The following is a 14,570-nucleotide window of genomic DNA, read 5'->3' as shown; positions in this document are numbered from 1 at the left end:
GTACGGGAATCGAACCGTGCTGCTGGCCTGCTTGGTCTGCTTTAAAAGCCAGCGATTTAGCCTGGTGAGCTAAACCTGGAGACATCCAAGATCCGACATCCAAGATCAGGGCAATGACACCATCTGTATTTCTGTATTTAACCATCAGCAGTCATGACTTTCTGAATAGCATTCTCAACAACGTAGATATCACAACGCTAACTGTGATTCAAATCACTCCCTGCACCAGGATTAGAAAGCAACCCTTCAAAATTTTAATTCAAAGCAGAAATGGTATCATAGAATCACAGAACCCTACAGTGCAGAAGGAGGCCATTCGAGCCAACATGTCTGCACCGACCCTCTGAAAGAGAACCGTATCTAGACACATGCCTCACCCTATCCCCATTACCCAGTAACCCCATCTAACCTTTTTTGGACACTAAGGAGCAATTTAGCATGACCGATCCACCTAACTTGCACATCTTTGGACTGTGGGAGGAAACCCGAGCACCCGGAGGAAACCCACGCAGACACTGGGAGAACATACAGACTCCACACACTCACCCAAGACTGGAACTGAACCCGGGTCCCTGGCGCTGTGAGGCAGCAATGCTAACCACTGTGCCACCATGCCATATCAACATCAGCTATGCTGCCAACCCAGATAAAAACCAATAGCTCCTGAACTCAATTGAACAGGTGCTCTCCAACATTCCCAGTGCAGAATCAAACAAAATATACTGCGAGACATCATTTATAATATTACACTCTCAACAGATGGGAAGAAAGAGCGAAAAAACACTGGTTGGCTCAAGGTTAAGATCGCTGTGTTAGAATCTGCCAATAAAGCCAAGTGATCCACTCTCATTAATTACAGGAGAGACGTGAGCAATAATACTCTGAATACATTAAAGGCTGCTCGAAGTAAAGTAAAATAGATTGCTAAGTAGTGTGCCAATGACGACTGTTTATAACCTTGCCAAAATATCCAGGTGTCCTTCAACACAATGCAAGGGTCATGTATGGAAGGATCAAAAAGGCAACAGGTTCATCGGCAAAACAAAACAGCTCCAATAAATACAGGGAGGTCATCACCGACTGCAATAAACAGGTGGAGATGGGTGGAACTTTAGCTTTAGGATGTCTTTAGCTTTACTTTAGGGAGAACACGATCACCAAGAAAATTCACAACACTGTAAAATGCCTGTCTGTCTTGGCAGTGCTGGGTATCAAACCCACAGTGGAGGAACTTAGTAAAGCTACTGCCATGGGCAAAACTCTAGATGCCAGTCTGAACTCAGTCTGCATGAGGAACCGACATTCCTGCAGCAGATGCACAAACTTCTCTGTCTCTGCTGGAGGGAAGAAGCAGTCCCCAGAATATACACGATGCAAAGATTGTGACCACAAGAACAAGCACAACTGCAACAACTATCGGGGCCAACTTCCTGCTGAGAAACGTATTTGCCCCTGTTGCCCCAGTCACACTGAATGCGTCACCCCAAATCTGTGCGGTTTCAGAAAAGGAAAATCTACAATTGACATTCTTCTCAGTCCAACAGCTACAAGAGAAATGCAGTGAACAAAAGAAAACTGTGTAAATTGCCTTCATCGATCTCACCAAGGCAGATAGAGCAGAGGTGGTCTATTTCAGCTGAAGAAAATTGGGTACCCACCAAAGCTGCTCAATGTGATCTTCCTCTTTCCATGACAGCTTGGTACGGTCAGCTATGATGGGAAATTGGCATCTCATGAGATTGTAATGGGGGGCGGTGGTGTCAAACAGGTTGTATTTTGGTGCCAACACTGGCATATTCCTCAATTTGCTGCCGTTATATGGCTTCAGTTCCTCGACAGAGGGTGTCTATGTACATACCAGAACTAATGGAAAGCTGTTCTGCCTTGCCTGCCTGAGATCTAAGAGAAATGTGCACCAAGTGCTCATTAGTGTTGATGATGATAGTGACTGGATGATGGTGCACTAGTGTTCCATACTGAGGAACACCTGCAGCAGCAAATGGACAGACTGCCTTATGCTGGTAAAGGTTGGTTCTGACCATTAGTTTCAGGAAGACCAGGATACCATTATCCATTAGCATCGAGAACGTAACACTGGAGGTTGTTGACAGATATGCTAGGCCCCAGAATCAGCAACAATCTGACACTTGAAAGCTGCAGCTGAGTAAGGCAAGGTAGATAATCACATCTTTTCGCAATGGTTGCACCCAAAGCAGAAAGTAAATCCCTGAGATTTTTCTCCGATTTCAGAGGAAACACAAACAGCTTTGTTTGCATTTTCCATTCATAGTGCTGCACAGAAATGGTAACACAAGAACAAACTATATTAAACAATCCACAGGTAATATTCCTCCAAATAAGCAGTTCTTTTTTAATTCTGACATGATCTCTCCTTCAGTCACTAACTCTGCATTCCATGAGCTTTTGTTTTATAAATTTAAAGTACCCAATTATTTATTTTCCAATTACGGGGCAATTTAGCGTGGCCAATCCACCTAACCAGCACATCTTTGGGTTGTGGGGGTGAAACCCACGCAGACACGGAGAGAATGTGCAAACTCCATACGGACAGTGACCCAGGGCTGGGATTCGAACCCGGGTCCTCAGCACCGTAGGGCTAACCACAGTGCCACGTGCCGCCCTGCATTCCATGAGCTTTGAGAGCTTCCTCCAGCTCATGGTTCTAAATCTATTATATTTCATAATGTATCTACGTTTCCTTGTACTGGTACCTCAAATCACTGGAAACAGGTGTTTCTATCTAATGCTTTCAGAATTTTAAACACCTGTATTAAATTACCCCATAGTCTCCTGTTTTCTGCTGAAAATATCCCCAGTAGAGGATCCTTCTTCCGTGAAGGACAATGGTAAGATATGACCAAGATTGTTCAAGCTTGAAACAGATACTTCTTTTACACAACTCTGAAATTAGTTACTTTCAGAAAGTGGAATAAACTTACATTGACCAAACCAAAGTAGTGTTCATTGATTGGGAACTGCTCTGGACCGATGTCTTTCTCCAGAGCAGAGGCATTGGTGCCCTGAAACAAAAGCACAAATGTTGGTGAGAATACAGCTGCTGCAAGAAAAGGCTTGAATTTATCCTCTTGCCACACACAGCCACAGGAAGTCTCAAACACTTTTACAGACAATTAAGTATTTCTAAACTGCAGTCACTGTTGCAATGTAGAAAACTCATTTACTAATTTGTGCATCGGCAAGATTATGGTTTTTTGTGATGTTGATCGAGGGATAAATTTTGGCCAGGGCACTATCAAGAACTCCCCAAACTCGTCTTCAAATAGTACACGGGATTATTATGTCCCCCTATAGGTCCACCATTTAATGTCCACCATTCCGGGCCTCATTTAAAATCTCATCAAAAAGCAGCATCTTTGACGGAGCAGCACTTCTTCAGGACTGCACTGGAGTGTCAGCCTAGAATTTTGTGCTCAAGTTTCTGAACGCGTAACCTTCTAACTCGGAGATATTGTGCTGCCACTGAGCCACAGCTGTTGGATAAATGATGCAACAGTAATGGAATAAAAAGTAACGCTGAGCATCATCAGCGTAATATGCTTGGTGACCTTCTGCTTAAATCATAAAGTTGTCGAGGACAAAAATGTTATGAGGAAATAAAGGACAAAACTGTGCAATAGGTTTCTGAAGTTAGTGACAAATAAGGCATGCAACTGAGAGTTAATACAGGATTGTGTTCCAACCTTTTGCTCAGAAAGTTGAGCATAAAGCTTTATTTTTAAAAGGTGATATAACTACAATAAAGAGGATAACAATCATCAGGAGGAAGTTGAATCAACGTGCGCACATTTTTAAAAAAGTTGTTCATGGGATGTGGCATCATTGCCAATGCCAATTATTGCCCATCTCTAACTACCCTCAAGAAGATGATGTTGTTAGGTTCCACGACTTTGACCCATTGACAATGACATAGATCCAAGTCAGAATGACCTAGAACTTGGAGTGGTACTTGCAGGTGATGGCATTTCCATGCACTTTCTGCCTTATTCTTTTAGATGGTAGAGGTGACAGGTTTGGAAGACGCTTCAATTAAATTTTGGTAGGTTGCAGCAATATATTTTGTAGACAGTACACACTGCAGTCACGTTGCGCTGGCAGTATAAGGAATTAAATGTTTACGGTGGTGGATGGGGTGCCAATCAAGTTGACTGCTATGTATGTCAAGTCTCTTCATTGACCCAAGGTTCTTATTTGGCATATGTTATGAGCATTCAAGGCAACAAACCAAGCAAGATAAGGAACTCTGCAAACTAAATAAGTAGAATAATGTTGACATTAACAATCTGTGCATTGTGGTACAGTCAACTGGGGAGTGATGTAAAACTAAATTTATCTACAGTAATATTGATGTTTTCTTAATCAAAGTCAGGGGAGTACTGCAAAGCACATCATATTACTACTTAGCAATCCAAAGTACAAAACCTTAGGCAACAGGAATCATTACGTTGTTGGATTTTAATTGCTGAGATAACTTAATGATGCTGATAAGCTAATGTTAGCATCCAATTTCAGGAGGGCTACATTTTCACTTGTGGGACAAGATGTGGTGGTACATTGACGTATGCTATTAGCCAAGAATAATTAAGATACAACAGAACATAATTTTTAATATGGCATTAGAATTATATAGGCAGTAGGTTGATTGTTTCGATTAAGCAGGTCATGGACATTCACGGTCTCTTACAGCTTGATTTCCTTTACAGTTCAGAGGAGCTTTCCAATGTTATGCAGAATTAGCTGTCAAGATTTTACTTTTCAGAAGATAGCATAGTTAGGTATGGGCAAACAACGTATGAAGTTATACCATTGACTGATATGGTGGGTTTGATATTCATCTTTGTTTTAGGATGTTCATATATGGAATTTTGGGGAACACCAGAGGTGCTCAAGAGAACAAAAGGAGACCCACTGGAGGTATACAGGCTAGATTCGGATACACAAGACTAGAACAGGGGAAGTGGGGGAGGGGGGTGTTTTACAGAAGTGGGCCAGAGAAAAGTATGATATGGTTATGGAGATCCTCCATAAATGTGCAGAATCCAAAGGTGGAAAACTAGATATACAGAAGGGATGAAACCCTGGCTTTTCACCTACAGGACCAAAGTTTAAATTCAGCTCAAGGTGATAAAATGGAGGACTGACTCCTCTTTATGCCCGCTTTAATTGTCGTGTGTAAAGCGAGTTTGGGTAGGCTGATTCAATTTTCTCGTGAGCATACAGTCACAGCAGAAACTATTCCTAATTGGCAATGTCACTCAGATCAATAATTGCTGACGTAGAAACTAGGGGGGAAATGCATTACAAGGAGGTTGTGACAACGTAGACAGAATTTTATCCTACGTCTAGTGCTGTACCAGTCCTGGGAATGCTCAATATCAACCCTGCATACCTGAAATGAAAAATATTCCACTCCTCTTTAATAATTATCCTTCACTACGAAATGGGTGATAACTGGAGGTAAGCATGCAATAAAACTCTTCTGCTGCTTATGTAAAGAATATATAAAAACATATAGCCCGATAAAGCTGCAATACAGGATAGTTTCATGGAGTCCATAGTAAATAACAAGTATACTTAATGCAGATTTAATTATCAACACTCTTATACAATTAAAGGATAAACCAGGCCACTGGAAAATATTTATTTCCACTGGGAAAAATATATAAGTACAATACATACAGCATTTTTAAAAGTGTAGAATCGTAAAACCAAAAACCAAAGCAACAGGCTCTTATTTGACATTCCAGGTAAAAAGTACTAATTTCTTAAAAGTGAGCAAACTTTGATCTGTTTGTGCAGCCCCACTCCACATTCCACTGCCCATTTTGAATCCTTGATGTCACAAGATCAACCTTTCCACTTGAAACCTGTTCAACAAAGCATAATTGTGTAATGTCTCTATCCAGATTTATTTTGATATTAAATAGCCCTCTACCCTCCACCTTAATTCAGTGACAGGTACAGCAGCTTTCAGTTCGGTCACTCCTTTTGCCCAACAATGAAATCAAGAATAGCATCTTCAAAGGTGCTTTATCCACCGCTTTATTACAAGAAAGTCTAGTTTTTCACCCATTCATCCCAAATTAGCTTGCTACTCACAAACATGTTTCCCAAGTCGCAGTTCATATCGCACTAAAGTTATAGTACTCCACATATCATAGTAAAATTGTATATAATTAGTCCTAGAACTACAACATAGCAACAGAAACGATCGTTCTACAGTTGGAATTGCCAGAAAAACCATATTGGTGTTCTTGATAGCAGTGTGTAATCTTAATTTTATGCAGGTACCTGATCAAATGCTTTCTTTAATGTTAGCAGTTAATACTTTCCCCCATCTCTGTACAGTATTACTGTCAGGTTGTTTTCCACAGCCTCCATGTAAGCAGTTTTTTAATCATCTATACTAGGGCTCTTCCCATTATTTTATCCATTACAGTAATGTCATTTCTGACTCCGCACAACATTTAAAAAAAAAGTAATCTACAACGAACTGAATTAAAACCAAAATTTACATAAAGTATCAGCATTTATCAATCTACCATAATGCATCAAATGGATCTTTCACACACCATTCTCTTACTTTACAGACTTGTGCCCACTAATAAAATACAACAACGCAATTAAAGAACAATATTAACTTCAAGTGCTACGGAAATGACTTGAATTTTAATGTCCTATAAGACAGGTATATTTTCATAAGATGGGATCTGCATTACTGTCTCTTTTAGGGTAACAGTACACTTAAGCTACAATTTCACCTCCCTTCAGCTTCACCTCAAAATACACTTGACACTAAATATTTTGAATGAACGTTTCATGGACTTTGTATTTTGACCATATGGAAATCTGATGGGACCAGCGAAGAACATGCAACAGTAAGAATTTAAAAACGTATGAAAATATTACCTCCGCTGATGTTCAGCAACAGTACTTCAAAGAATTTATTCGTTACTAGTTGGTTCCTGTGGCATTGGTGATGGACAAAATAAAATGGTTTCTTCCTCTAGGCGGGTGGTGTGGTCTGGTGCACCCATAGTTCAGGATGCTCAAGGCCAGGCTGGGTGCATAATGATGTTTGTGAGGGAGGGAAAAAGAGAGATAGATTTGTTGAGCAAATTTTATGGCAAGTTTAATCATTTTTTCTGTGTTTTATTAGGTGCCGTTTTCTTCCCTGGCATATGAATTGGAGTAGGTAAGGGCAGTAGCTCAGAAAATGTGTTTTGCTTGGACATAGCTGGGGAGAATGATTTTTAGTTTGGTGAATAATTAAAGTAGAAAAGCAAAACATTTCACCAATAAGGAAGAAAACTAACAGGTACTTCAACTGTCACAATATAGACAACAGGCAAATTTTATAAGCGACACAGCGGAAAATGATACTCTATGTTAGCAGCAAAACTGATCATGATGTCGAAGTGTAATGATTAGGAAATATATTATGGAATAGAATGTAAATTAAAAGCCACTATATTCGTAACTATTCAAGACTTTTATCTTCCTCCTCATTGAACCCTGAACTCCCCAGTCATAAAAGGGCAGAATTTATCCCTCAAGGCCGTGAAATCTGTAGGAATACCCTCATTATTCACGAGAACAAAATGCAAGGCAGAAAAACACGGCGACCACAAGAGTTTGCAATTAATACTTGCGCATGCTAGTCGCAATCTTCGTAAAACGTTTAGTCCAAAAACAAGAATCATCTCATCATGAATGGTACAAAACAAAATTCACTGAGCTCCACAGGATAAGTCTGTATTTCATCACAAATGTATTTTCAACAATAAATAGGCTTTACTGATGGAAGAACAGAAGGTCCTTTGGATTCATTTGCACACGCAAAACCCAAGCAGATTATTGCTTAAAGGAACTGATTCCCTTATGCATAGAACCATGCTGTATGATTTTGCAGAAAAACAAGTTAAGCTTATCCGACGAAGAATCATAGGTGCTGACAGGAGATAATCAACAAAGGATTATGCAAGAGCTTTATTTGTGCTGTGCACTAAATCTTTTAAGCTACCACAGGTTATTTTTTATATTTTCCTGAAGCAATTAATTCAATGGAAACATTTTCTGCAACTGTTCTTGGAATCCACAAAACAAATCTGGCTGAAAATCCTCTCTAGATCTTTTTAAAATTGTTACAACTGTTATCCTAAACACAAAATTTGTGTGCATTCAAAATAGTAAAAAAACAGAAGCAAAAAGTAGTACTATCCAGAACACTTTTGGTGCTCATTTTCATTTTTCCCCCATCCCCATTTACTCTCTTGCACACCTGAATGCACCAACTCTTATGAAAATGGTCCCCCTGATTAGTAGCAGCTATTGATGATCATTTATGTGTGAAATGAAATGAAATGAAATGAAATGAAAATCGCTTATTGTCACGAGTAGGCTTCAATGAAGTTACTGTGAAAAGCCCCTAGTCGCCACATTCCGGCGCATGTTCAGGGAGGCTGGTACGGGAATTTAACCGTGCTGCTGGCCTGCCTTGGTCGGCTTTAAAAGCCAGCGATTTAGCCCAGTGTGCTAAACCAGCCCCTGTGGCCCTAGACCACTCCCATCAGGCTATTCAATCAAATGCATCAAGTTTAGGACAATCCTGCCCTCATACGACATTCACCCATCACGATCAGAGGCTGAATTTCACTGGCCACCAACAGACAGAAAGAGGCGCAGCTGGACAAACAAATTAGGCGCTGTGACTTCGGCAACCCATCTGCCCCCACCACAATTTTAAATGAGGCGGGGGAGGCATCAGGTGTATTGCCAAGCCCAATTGAGGCCCTTAAATGGGCAATTAATGCCCAACTAAGGGTGTCACCCTGTCGCTGCTCTACCATAATGGGCACTGGGAAAGGCTGGCGATCCATGTGCAGGTTTACCCTGAGGGCTGCTGGTCAGTTAAGCCCGGGGAAGCGGGTACCTTTCGTCAGGCCCCTGGAACCAAAGGTTCCTCCTCCCCATAGTTTTGCCAGTCGTGTCCAGCATGCCCCCCATACCACCCTTGCTGGACCTATCAACCTAGTCCCAGTGAGATTGTAGATGTATTTGAAGGACTGGGTTGATCTGCTGAACGCCACTTACCTGCAGCACCAGCAGTGGCTACCACTCCTTCTGCCATTGCTGGTGTGCAGAGCTATTGGCATCAGACTGGTCAGCAACTCTAAGATGGGACTTTATTCCTGGAGACAAGCACAAGTCCCACCTTTTATTAATTAAAAGGGGCGCAAAAGTCCCACCTCATACTAAATAAAAGGGGCAACCCTTGAAAAATTAAAGCCAGCCAAACCAGCTATGCAGAGACAGGTTTGCCCCAGTCATTTACGCTGGGGTGTGGGGAGCCCACTCCAGCCCAAGGGTAGCAACTTTGGCCACGTTCCTTCCTTCAGCACAGAACACTGCAGCTTACAAAAACACCCCAGTTGCTGTTCTTATTGAAACTAATGTACACAACACTGAACATTCGGAATCAAACTCAGCACATTCTGGTCTGTCGAGCTGATTATTATTTTAAGCTACTTCCTTAATACTTCAATCAGGAATCAACTCTCAAAACTAGAAATGGATGCTGAAAAATTCTTTGTGCATCATTCCTTTGCCATTTTATTATGAAAAGAACAACATCTTAGGACTGAGCTTTAAGTATTTGTAAGCTAGTATCAGCGCTGGAATGTCTACCCTTTATTTTCAGTAACCATGGATTCAAAAGGCTTCATTCATATTGAATCTGTTTCATTTTTCCTTTAAAAAAGGCACTCTTTTGGAAATCTTTGCTGGAAGGGACATTATATTTTTTTGGCTACCAACCTTTTCCATAATTTTTTATAATGGACAGGCTCATTCAAGTGCTTTGCATCCAAAAATAACATGAACTGCTGAAAGATCACAATGTCAGGGTGTGTAATTCTATTGTATAGTTTCACTCACTTCAGAATTAATAAAAGAAATGGAACAGAATTTGCCATCAAAATAATGGTGAGGCTGATGGCACCATTTGTGTAAATGTTTCAGCAAATTTAGAGGAGCAAATGTAAATGTGAACATCCAAATGTTGCTGTCAATGTTGTGCTGCTGTGCCATTAGCTTCGCAAAAACAGCATTTCCTGTTGGTCTCACCTTGGGCGCGCATTGGGATGTCATGAAGTGTCTGTATTTCCACGGTGGAGACGAGAGGTCAGCCACAGATACTGAAGTCAATGTCACAGTGTTAGTTACTGCCATTTTGGCTTGGAAAATTAACTCTTACAAAACTGAGCCTTGTTCCTTCAGATTTCAAACTTGGAGTTTTAATAATAATCTTTATTGTCACAAGTAGGCTTACATTTTCATTGCAATGAAGTTACTGCGAGAGTACCCTTTTCGCCACACTCCGGCGCCTGTTCGGGTACAGGGGGTGGGCAGAATTCAGAAATGTCCAATTCACCTAACAAGCACGTCTTTCAGGACTTGTGGGAGGAAACCGGAGCACCCAGAGGAAATCCACGCAGACACGGGAAGAACATGCAGACTCCACACAGACAGTGACCCAAGCTGGCAATCGAACCTGGGACCCTGGCGCTGTGAAGCAACAGTGCTACCCCCTGTGCTACCGTGACACCCAATTTTAAAATGTAAAATTAAAAAATATATTTTCCTTTGTCTTGTACTGCCTCTATCATTCCAATATTTCTTCCCTCTCTTTTATTTATCTTGATGTACCTGATCCAACATTGAATTCACCACCTTCAATTTAGACTCCTTCTCAGTCCTTCTGCTTCTTAGTTCTCAATCACTGGTTAAGGAGACACTATGTCAGTTGCCCCGGTCAATCATGTTCCAGAAGTACTCTTTCCTTCTCTGCATCACTATCAGATAACACTACTTCCCGCAATTTGGTGGGGGAAAGAAAATAGAGCTGAAAGGATGCTGGGGCATGTCCAATTGCAAATGCTTTAGAATCCCTGCTACAGCAAAACATGGCCCATCAAATGATCAAGTTTGTCTTCTATTGCTAGCCAAAAAAGCGCAAATATTAAAACGTTCTTTTAAAAACTACCTATTCAGATTAGAGCTCCATCATAATTTGTAAATAAAAGTTTTCCAACTCAAACAATGTGCATATACACCAAAAACAATTCACTACATTTGTGAGGATTATCTAAAATAGTGATCAACAAAGCACCAGTGGAAGAACCAATCTTCTCTGCCTGCCTGTTCACTGCTTGAAGTGACCCTCCTATCAGTATATTATCTGATATAGTTATCAGTTAACCACTGTGGTGGAGAATGCTGTGGCCCAGAGAGCCCCACGCTTCCTCTTACAGAGGGGACATTTTACAGCAGCCTGCAAAAGGGGGAATAAAAGACTACAGTAACATGGTTTGGCTCACCCTGCTTCAATCTCACCTCCTGACAGCGGATGTGGAGAAGACCATGGCCCAGTTCGCCGTAGAGAAGGGCCTGCAAAGGGAGAAAAATGAGAATCTCAATTCTCTTCCCCCTCCCTCTCCCAACAACAAAAAAAAAGTACAACATATAAAAACACAGCTGCATACAGTTTAATAGGTACGGAGATAGTTTGTGTCGAGGCTTGAATCACTAGTGTTTATTTGCTCAGAATTTTCCACAACCTTCACAATTAGGTTGCATTATTATTTTATCTCAATTGCGTATGACACACATGAAATTATAAATATTGTACGAAAGTTACTCATTTAAACTTTAATCATGAATGCTGGAAATCGCAAAAGCACTAAATGTAGTAAATACACAGCCGTTCCATCAGCATCTGAAAAGAATACAGATTAATGTCTCAGATGTGACTTTTCTATCAGTGTTTTGACTACCCAAAACATTAATCTCTCTCGTTCTGGTGCTGACTGACCTTCTGTAAATTTCCATAAGTCATTTTTATTTTAAACCTGACAGAATTTTAGTTAATTGTGCTGCCCTAGCTCTCAGAGCTATGCTCTGGCCATTTTCCCTGGTGCTTGCCCCATACCCAAAATGCTTTAACTGTCAAGTATTTACCCGCTTTGCACTTAAACTATTATGGATTCTCTATCCATAACAGCTGATGGTGGAGGCGCACATTTCTTTTTTTTTTTTAAATATAAATTTAAATTACCCAATTATTTTTTTCCAATTAAGGGGCAATTTAGTGTAACCAATCCACCTAACCTGCATATCTTTGGGTTGTGGAGGTGAAACCCATGCAGACATGGGGAGAATGTGCAAATACCACACAGTGACCCAGGGCTGAGATTCGAACCCGGGTCCTCAGCGCCGCAGTCCCAGTGCTAACCACATGCCGCCTCTAGGCACACATTTCTTAACTTCAGCATTAAAATTAAATCTTACCTTCCCTATTCATTCTTTCAATTATCTTAAATTAGAAACATTCTCCCCTACTTACCACCCCATCAAATCTCCATAATTTTTAACAGCTCAATCAGATTTCTTCTTAACTATCTCTGTTCTTGTAGAAAAACAATATTTTTCTTCATAATTAAATCCTCTCATGCCCGGCGTCATCACCCACCCACTCTTGCGTACACGCCCCTTGGCCTGGATATCCTTCCTAACCAGAGAGAACCCAAAACCGGGCAATATAATCCAACTTCAATCTAAGCAATGATTTGTGCAAGTTTAATTTTACTGTTCTTGTACCCTGCAACCCTATTTCTAAAATCCGTAATCCCCATGGGATTTGGAAAACATGTGCAGGACTTATGAACTTGACCATCCCATTTTAAAATTTATCTATTTTATCTCCCCACATTTCTCTACTCCCCTTGGAATTTATATATTTACACATAGTTCCTCTCCATTTTCTTCTTCCCAAGAAGAATCATCTTGCATTTCTCAACTGATTCAATCAGCTATCCTGGCTACATCCTCCTGAAGTCACTTCCAGCCTTCTTTATAATTGCCTACACCAAATTTTAGGACACCCAAGTCTAGACAGCATAATTATACAGTTGATGAAAGTTTGTTGATTTAAAAGGTTAATCAAATATTTGTAATAATAAACAAATGTTTCAAAGAATTTGGATTACAGAGAGAAGGACAAAGATGGACAATTAGGGTGCAGACTTGGTTAGCCTATAGTTATCTGGCTTACCACCATCTTCCTTCTGGTCCAGAGTAATGAACAAGGGCTCTATCAAAATTGGTCTTCAGGTAAAACCTTAAATTGTACACTTAATTTTCTTCTCCCACCCCATCTAAGTACCAAGGGTTCGCCATAGTTTCAAGCACCTTTTCACTGGGTCGTTTACAACCGTGGAAACACTTCAACAGACATGCAATTGCTACAACAAAATGCAAACAGCATTTCTCCCTTTCTCTTCACCAGATGCTCCATTTGTCTCCCCTTTACCCTCACCATGCAATTGAATTATTGGAACATTCGATAATCAAATCAAGGAGTCTTTCAGCAGAGTGGTTTGCCAAATGCGAAGCCCATATTTCATAACTTTCTATTACCACAGCAATAACTTTTAATTAACATTTACTACGAATTACAGAATTGTATAAACGTTTAACAGGTGGTCTCTCAGCCCATCATGCCACTGTCTTTTTGAAAGAGTCGTCAGACAGAATTTTCCTAAAATTGCACAGCATTGGATTAGACGGGAAAAGCTGTATGAAACTTACTGGCTTCCCAGATGCCTTTTCTCACCTGATTGAACATAATTCTGAAAGTGCTGGTGAGGATCACACAGCCAGCTGGGGCAGACAGACCATAAATACACCGCATAAGCCAGGATTCTGAGATCACCGCACCATTTTTATAGAGTGCCCCAACAATAAGTCGTAATAAAGGTCCCCCCCCTCAACCACCACCACGGGGATCAGATCCCGGCAGACAGGGGGACCCCCAGCACCTACACCAGAAGGGCAACCAACCCCCTCCCCCATGCAAACTTCAGGCCACCTCATCCACCCCCCACCCCCCCCCCCCCCCCAATGCAAAAGGTCAAGCCACCACCCCCCCATGCAAAGTCAGGCCACCCAATCCCCCCGCCCCATGCGAAAGATCGGGCCAACCCTCCTCCACAAACATTGTGGTGACCCGACTCTTTCTTCCCCCCCCCCAATGGGAATAGTTTTTTTCCTTCTAAAACATAGAAAATAGAAGCAAGAGGAGGCCATTCAGCCCTTCGAGCCTCTCCGCCATTCATTACGATCATGAGTGGCTGATCATCCAACTCAATAGCCTAATCACACCACACATCCCCCCCCCCCCCCCCATATCCTTTGATTCCCTTCGCCCCAAGTGCTTTATTGAACTGCTTCTTGAAAACATACAATGTTTTGGCCCCAACTGATTTTTCTGTGGTAACAAATTCCACAGGCTTACTCTTCATCCCTGTCCTAAATGGTCTACGCTGTATCCTCAGACAGTGACCCCTGGTTCTGGACACCCCACATCATTGGGAACACCCTTCTGCATCTACTCTATTGTCTAGTCCTGTTAGACAATTTTTATGCGATCCAGCCTCCTCCTTCTGAACTCCAATAAATATAATCGTAACCGA

General features: G+C 41.2%; 1 protein-coding gene across 3 annotated transcripts in view; it reads right to left on the bottom strand.

Annotated features, from left to right (window-relative positions):
- The window catches only part of usp46 (ubiquitin specific peptidase 46), a 94,679-nt gene that overhangs the window by 55,655 nt on the left and 24,454 nt on the right, over nt 1–14,570 (bottom strand). Inside the window, exons 2-3 of one of the 3 annotated variants that reach the window (XM_038791191.1) lie at nt 11,434–11,487; nt 2,961–3,041 (exon numbers count right to left, since the gene is read on the bottom strand). In XM_038791191.1, coding sequence (XP_038647119.1) covers nt 2,961–3,041; nt 11,434–11,487 — 135 coding nt within the window. Of the gene's footprint in view, nt 1–2,960; nt 3,042–6,948; nt 7,100–11,433; nt 11,488–14,570 lie in introns of all 3 variants that reach the window. The other 2 variants (XM_038791193.1, XM_038791192.1) reach the window with 2 other exon arrangements.

The sequence above is a fragment of the Scyliorhinus canicula genome, chromosome 3 (genome assembly GCF_902713615.1).
Source record: "Scyliorhinus canicula chromosome 3, sScyCan1.1, whole genome shotgun sequence".
NCBI classification, from domain to species: Eukaryota; Metazoa; Chordata; class Chondrichthyes; order Carcharhiniformes; family Scyliorhinidae; genus Scyliorhinus; species Scyliorhinus canicula.
Note: the sequence above shows the minus strand (reverse complement) of the source record. Positions and strands in the feature narration are given on the sequence as shown.